The sequence below is a fragment of the Brassica oleracea genome, chromosome C4 (assembly GCF_000695525.1).
Source record: "Brassica oleracea var. oleracea cultivar TO1000 chromosome C4, BOL, whole genome shotgun sequence".
Taxonomy (NCBI): domain Eukaryota; kingdom Viridiplantae; phylum Streptophyta; class Magnoliopsida; order Brassicales; family Brassicaceae; genus Brassica; species Brassica oleracea.
This window is the reverse complement of record NC_027751.1, coordinates 42,483,891-42,491,303: the sequence shown is the minus strand read 5'-3', so window position 1 is coordinate 42,491,303 and position 7,413 is coordinate 42,483,891. Positions and strand designations below refer to the sequence as shown.

The window sequence follows — 7,413 nt, the reverse complement described above, 5'->3', positions numbered from 1 at the left end:
CCTTTATGGCCGAGTAATGACCGAGCCATATAACATGGTGTCTTAGACCATAGTGGTACACGAACTTGTAGTATTGATCATGGGTTTATCCTCTCTCCCCCTCATGACCATACTATAAGGTCGTGGTGCTTGGGACAATTAAGCCTAATGAGTTTCCCTTGTGTACATGTTACACAACATGATATCTTTTATGGGATAACTCTTTGTGCCTTTTCAATTTCAATCTTTGTATCAAGTTCTAGATTAGGATGGCTAATTCTATCATGCCATATAGTGTAAAATTTCGTGGTGTTATCTCAATATGGTTACCACATCTCTTGCCTCTTTATCATACTGATCTGTAGCATAGTTTTGATCAGTAGAGTTCATAGGTATAGTCTCGACCACTTTCTTTCAAGGTCTTAGGCGTTTTTCTTCTTAAAATCTAAAAGGAACTTGTTTCCTTTCTTACCCATTGTTTCTACTTGGAAATCATACATTATAACTTCAATGGGTCACATGTTCTTTTGGGTGTGTATAATGCCTTTTAAGGCAATGCCTTAGCCATAGTTTCTTTACTATGCTTACTATACCCATTCATGATTTCTTACTTGGTTTTATGCCCTTTAGGCAACTCTTTAAAATCATTTATATGTTCAAGTAAGATCAGGCAAGACATAATGAAGTCAAAACAAACTTTTATTTATATATAAAAACGTGAATGCCTAATTAGGTTAAAGCAAAACATAAATCAAAGACTTTAAAATAAAATGTCGAGATCCCTCTTAGTCAATAGACATGCCGCCCACACCTTGAGTTATATTGGACACGGCTCCCTTGGATTTATCCTGATCTATGTCAGTTTTATTTGTATCAGGATATCTCATCTCACTGCTCCTCTTTAGTACCTTGTTATTCTCAATCACCGTTAGACAAGAGATCAGGTCATTGTAAGTGGTAGAACCTCTTTCTATGTAGATATGTTTTGACAACAAATCTTCTGGATGGAATGTGGAGTATGTCTTGAATAGACAATCATTATCTGTTACCTCTTCTCCACATAATCTCAGTTGGTACACGACCCTGGACAAGGCAAAGTGAAACTCGGCCACTGTCTCAAAGTCTTGGTAACTGAGACTCATCCAATTGTGTCTGACCTTTGGTTATTACACCATCGTGTATCTGGACTTTAATTCTGTCCAAAGGTCACGAGGATTCTCAATATGTAGATACTGATTTCTCAGTTCCTTAGTGAGATGATGGCACATTATTGTAATGGCTCTTAACTTTTCACTTTCAGTTGCATAATCACCCTGAATGATACTCCTTCTGATTCCTCTTGATTTCAGGATAACTGAAGTGTTCATTGCCTATTCTAGATAATTATCTCCAGAGAGATTTAGAATGGCATAATCCATGGGATTAAATCTCGGCATCTGAAATCATATTATCAATCAATTCTTGATTTAGAATTCTTGCAACCAATTCAAATAATCAGTGCATATGATTTCATAAGTCTATCTATGATACTTAGGCCATACGGCTTTTTCATTTGTGATGCTTATACCTCACGGCCATTATGTGATACAACGATCTTAAGGATCGGATCATGATGCAATCCGGTTTATATAACCATACGGATACTAGGCCACACGGCCATATGGATATGCATTTAGTCAAACAGCTTTTAATCAATCAAGGGCACAAGGCCGCAAGTATGTACAATGTATTACGCCACACGGCCATATACAAAACGGGATCTAGATGCATTCAATCCTATTTCTTAGTTGCATATTTATTAGGTTTTAGAATTAAATAATTTAGCAACCTAACTCTCATTCAATATGTAAATTCTTTAAATCAATCTTTCAAGCTTTAAGTAATGAGAGATTTAAGGTTTCAAGGCCTTTAGGAATTTTAAAATTCGAGATTAGGGTTTTAGTTTAAACAAGATTCAGATTTAAGTTTTATAACAATCCTAATCATAGCTCTAGGCGATCAATCAAACACTCAAGTTTCAAATCAAAAATAAAACCAATTTTCCAAAATTAGGGTTTTAGGGGATTTCGAAAACTTTGATCTTTGATCAAGGGGATTTGATTTGAGATTCAAAAACTTTTAAGGTTCTGATTTTAATTGATCAATGGATCAATCTCGTTTTTAGGTTTTAGATCGAACTTATAGAGCTTCGATTTATTCATAGGGGATTAATTTATGGCCTTTAATTTTAGAGATTATATTTTATGGTTTCAATCTTTACAAAACAACCAAATTCGATTCTTGTTTTAAGATTTCGAAGTACCTTTATTTTGTAGGGTTGAACCGGACCACCAAAGTCAGATGAACCTCTAGTTGCACACAGACGCGAGCTGGCTCCTTATCGGGTCGCAAGCTGGGACTGGACGCGAGCTATCTGGAACGTCTTGCGTCTGGTCACGGATGTGTGCTGAGGTAGTCGGACGTGATCGGGACGCGTCTTCTTCTTATCTAGTTCGCGAGCTGCTGCCTTTGCAAGCGGCTAATCTGAATTGCGAGCTGGCTGTGATGCGAACGTGGGCTGGCTCTGTTGTGTACACCAAACTGCGAATGTCTAGGATCAGGAACGCTTAAGAGCTTTAGCTGATCGGGTGTTTGCAAGCCGGAACGGAAGCAAGAACAAGTTAGGGTTCTTCGGGATTAGATCTTTGCACCAACTCCTCTTAGCTCATGAAATAAAAACAAGGAGTATTAGATTACATGAACACCATAATCTGAACAAGATATCATCAAACAACTAAGGTATGATAAACTTATCTTTCACAGGATTTGAATTTGGCTAGAAAAACTTGTTGGTTCAGATTAGGGTTCCAAAAACCAAGACGGTGCCGCGTATTGTTTCTGCGAGTGAGGGCGCGTCGATCGGATCGACGAACGGTTTGCGCTGATGGATTCGTCTCGTCAAGAGCTTAAAGATGATATGTGGCTCGTCGTCTGGTTCCTCAGGGTTTGAGAGATAGATCGATTTTAAGTTGGGTCTGATTTAGGGTTTATGTGTGACGGATTTTAGGTTAGGTTTAGGGGTTTTTCTTTCTCAGGGTTTTGGGAGTTTATCGTGCTGATAACGTGTTGTAATTAGAGAGTTTAGAGACTGAATATTTCTATGTTATTATTAATGATCAAGGAGGTTCCTTTATATAATGATTACAAGATGAAGATAAATGGAAAGTATTCAAAACCTAAACTCACTAGGATTAGGAAAACTACTAATACATAATAATGGAAATATTACATCTACTAGGAAAAGGAAATGGTTTCCTTTTCTCCAAGCTTTGTGGCCGCCTCTCTCTCTCCTCTCTCTAGGGCTTCAGCAATCTCTCCATCTTCTAGGTATTGGGCCGGTCTTGGGCCGGGCCTGGTTAATGACAATCCACTCCATGATTTATAACATGTTTCACAATATAAGTAGTTTACATATTTCAATGCATCTTTTTCATTTATTAGATATTGTGTGACCAATGAAATAATGTTAGGTTTTTAATAATTGGTTGAATTAATTGGTTAAAGGATATATTCTTTTAAATAACATTTTCTAAATATTCGTGATTTTAAGCAAAACTACTTACAATAAAAAACGGAGGGAGTACGAAGGAGTTCGATAATACATTGAACAGGGCATCTATATGGCCTACGCAAGTTGTTGCTGCTTCATCCTTGAACTACAAGCTCATAGTATCGATTTCAGAGATACCTGTCTAAGATAATTTTTAAGAAAACCTAAGGGGAATGCTCCAGTATTATTGGAGGGTTCTTAGGTTGGGGTTCTTAACGGAATATGAGAAACCGTCTCTTAACTTTTAACTAAAAAAGTTAAGAACCAGCTATTAAATATCTTATATAAGAGACGGTTTCTTATATTTCGCTAAAAACTCCAACCTAAGAAGCCCCAATAAACATGCTCCGACATCGTGCAATATGGGATCTCTTGTTCTTGGACTATTCAAGATATTTTTAAAGACTACAACTTAGATATGGGGTTCCTCCTCTTCGTTATATTTTTTTGTCGTTGTTGGCAAGTTGATTGAGAAAACCATAAACCACGTTAAATCAGCCGACCAAAAAAAAACGTTAAACCGATAACAAAATTAATTTGGTTAAACCACCGGTAGAGTCACCCAAGTCCTAACCGGTACAGTCAAGAAAAGGAAATAATGAACACGAAAAAGGAAATACATCATTAAATTAAATGACCATTATTAAATTATTTCAAGAAAAGGAAATAAGGGATGTAAAAAAGGGAAGTGAACATTGTGATTTACGCGTTTTTCAGCCTTTTTTTCTTCTTATAAATACAAACATCAATCACCAACACACTACCATCTCAACTTTCCTATTTCACAACACAGTCTCTCTCTCTCTCTCTCTGTTGCGACACAATCTCTTTCTCTCTTACGACTCTCTTGTGCTGTTGAGTTTCAAGGAAGAAGAAGATGGAAACAAAATCGTTGAAGGTAGAAATCAGTGTACATGCAACGCCTGATCAAGGTCATCTGTCCTTAGGGTTTTTAAACTCTGTCTTGATTAGTCAAAGTTGGGTAATCGAAGAATTTTTCGTAGACGAGAGTGACGATGGTAATATCACGAGTCTTGGCTCTTACCCCGATTCTTTTTCTTTTCCCGACATGCCATCCCTTCTCAGGTTCCAAGACTTAGCACCAACTAACGTTCATCAGCAAATCAAGAGCTGCTTCAACGATCATGTCTTGTCTCGACTTATCACCGATCATATTGTTGTCGAATCCAGAAGAAGAGACTTGCCTCGAGGACCATTGCTGATCACGGTATTCCTCAGATTTACCAAGAAAAAGTACATTGTCCTGCCTTGTAATTCAGCTCCTCAGACAACAAACGTAGAAGGAACTTGTGCGGTCTGTCTAGAGGATATGTCGGACACTAAGGAACAGGCCCTATGCCAACCGCCTGGTTGTGCACATTTGTTTCATGAAGATTCTTGATCAAGTGGTTGGATCGACATGACTCTTGTCCTCTCTGTCGCCAATCTACAAATTCCTTGACCAACAACCCCAGTAAAGCTTTGGAAGAGTTAGGAGAGGCTTAACTAGGGTTTCTTCAAGTAATGATTTTGTTAATCCGTTTGTGAAAGTCTGTTTAGGGTTTAAATCACTTATGTTTGTGATTTGGTTGATCTTTGGCGTATAGGTTATTGGTTTATTATGTATCGACCTCGTTACTATTTTTTGCTGCCAACAGTGTAATGCAGTAGTTTTTTAATGAAATTGGTTCGCATTGATTCCCGTCTTAAATTCATTGCATTATCAATTTTTTATTACAAGCCTTGTTGGTGTGGAACTGACAAAACATTACCTATGAAACCAAGTTATACTTTGATCGTATGCGAGCTATGTTGATATGGCCGAAGCCGAAATACTAAACCAATAAAATAACATAATAAGGGCTTGAGAATATGGAACATGAAAGTAAATGGAAAACTAAACCAATAACATAATAGGAAAATCAATCCATTTTCAGTTTAAGCAGGCAGGTACATAGCTAAAAGTAGTTGCAGAATGAATACTAGATCGTCATAAAAAAGAAGAAAAAATGCAAATTTCTACTGATCAAAGCTCGACATGCTTGAAGTGATACTCGTCGATTGTTGAGTATATAAGACCATCACCTTCCAGTGACTGAATAACACCCCTGTGTAAAGACACCCAAAACGTAAAAATCAACAACATGTGTAAGTGTAGAGATGGAGATTGTAAGGAGAAAGAAAGAAAGAGGAATTACTCAAGCTTGTTCTTTGGAACCTTCAACTGCTGGGCAATTTCATCAAGGTGTATCCCCTGTTGTCTTGCACTGCAGTAAACAAATTAACAACAATTATCAGACACAACTCTCCTAGGTTGCAACAGGTGAAGGAAAGTGAAACTCACGTGCAAGCAGGTTGCTTTAGATAGTCTAGAATCATATCATCCAAGTTCTTGCGCCCATTTCCATCACTGTTTTGAGAGGGCATCACCTATTAACGCGTATCAGAGATAAGATTTTAATGCACATGTACCATCATAAGTCATGTAGAAAACAGAAAGAAACAAAAAAAAAACTTGGTAAATCTCATCGTACAGGGTTCAATGTGGTTGCCTGGTTTGTGTTAACCGTATGGGATTGAGTGACATCACCAACCTGCTGTCCCAACTGAGAAACCACACATGTCAAAGAAGAAATGAATTGTCAACTTATAGTTAACTCTTTTGCTATGTACCATTTTCCAATACCTGTGAGTCAGAGTTCTTGGAATAGAAGTGTATACACTCAATATAGTGAAAGGTGACCTCGTTGAAATCCACAATAGGTCTGCATCAACAAATCAAGATGATTAAACAAGTTACCAAAACCTATAGCCAATGGCTAAAAGGAATAAAAGATTTCACAAACCTGACAGAGAAAACAAGAAGCTGTTTATTCCCCTGAAAAGTCTTCAAATGACCATTGAGACGCACATAGGTTCCATCTCTGTTTCACAAGATTAAATTTAAACCAATAAGAAAAACAGCTTTACCAAGACAAGTGAGGAAAAGAAGATAGTAGTAGACTCACTGAACTGACTCCATTTCTCTAGCGTCGAAACTTTCATTGACCCTAAATAACAAAAGTCAACAAATTACAAACATTATCTATGTTCCACTTCATACCTAAAACAAAAGTTACCATCTTTTACAGTCGATGCGACCAGTGCCATCATCAAGAGCGAATCTAACTTCAGTGACTTTAGAGATGTCTTTGTCACACACTAGCCCAACGAGTGACACCTGTACCAATACCACACGACAGAGTAAAACTTTCGATACCAGAGAAATCTGGAAATGAGGGAGTTTTGAAGAGACTGTACGTTTGTAAGTTCGATTCCGTTGATGACGATCCCGGATTTTTCACCACCGGAGTGAGAAGATTCGTTGATTTGCTTCACCGTCACTGGAACTAGTCCCTGAAAGTCGCCAAAAACATAGAAATGGCGGATTTAGCGTCACTAAAATCGACAAATCTAGGGCACAAATAGGAAGCGGACCTTAGTAGTGGAGGAGGAGGAGGAGTCGTAGGGCTGAGAAGGCTGAGAGGACATGAATCCGCCGCCGGAGAAAGCGGAATTGGGCTCGAATTGACTGCTGGAAAACATCTTAGTTAATACAAGGCGCGATCGGAAAAGGAGAAAGGTGAATGAGACAAGAGGGAGAGGGAGAGGGATTAAAAATACTATTTTTCCCGCCAGTTTCGATTCAGCTTCCCGCCTATTAGGGCTTCACCTTCACTGGTGGGCTCTCTCCTTTTTTTGTCAACTTTGTCTTTTAAAGCCCAATAGGCTAAGAAAGTACACGAAGCAGCCCACTTACATCAACCTTTATCTAATCTTGTTTTTGAACAACCTTTATCTAATCT

The 7,413-nt window shown here is 38.0% G+C and overlaps 1 protein-coding gene across 1 annotated transcript; it reads right to left on the bottom strand.

Moving 5' to 3' along the window:
• Nucleotides 1-5,439: 5,439 nt before the first annotated feature.
• LOC106340048 (replication protein A 32 kDa subunit A) lies at nucleotides 5,440-7,211 on the bottom strand. Its single transcript, XM_013778918.1, has 10 exons — nucleotides 7,046-7,211; nucleotides 6,869-6,964; nucleotides 6,688-6,788; nucleotides 6,577-6,618; nucleotides 6,415-6,492; nucleotides 6,255-6,333; nucleotides 6,103-6,174; nucleotides 5,913-5,998; nucleotides 5,767-5,835; nucleotides 5,440-5,676 (listed from the first exon to the last, which is right to left on the bottom strand). Exons 1-10 carry the CDS (start codon nucleotides 7,151-7,153, stop codon nucleotides 5,595-5,597), a joined length of 813 nt encoding a protein of 270 aa, XP_013634372.1. The 5' UTR covers nucleotides 7,154-7,211; the 3' UTR covers nucleotides 5,440-5,594.
• Between the last annotated feature and the right edge of the window lie 202 nt (nucleotides 7,212-7,413).

Excerpts from the sequence above, each read along its gene's own strand:
- LOC106340048 (XM_013778918.1), bottom strand. The coding sequence starts at position 7,153 with ATGTTTTCCAGCAGTCAATTCGAGCCCAATTCCGCTTTCTCCGGCGGC. Across the intron at positions 6,334-6,414 it reads CTTCTTGTTTTCTCTGTCAG|ACCTATTGTGGATTTCAACG; the intron begins GTTTGTGAAATC and ends TTGTTGATGCAG. Across the intron at positions 6,175-6,254 it reads CCAAGAACTCTGACTCACAG|TTGGGACAGCAGGTTGGTGA; the intron begins GTATTGGAAAAT and ends GTGGTTTCTCAG.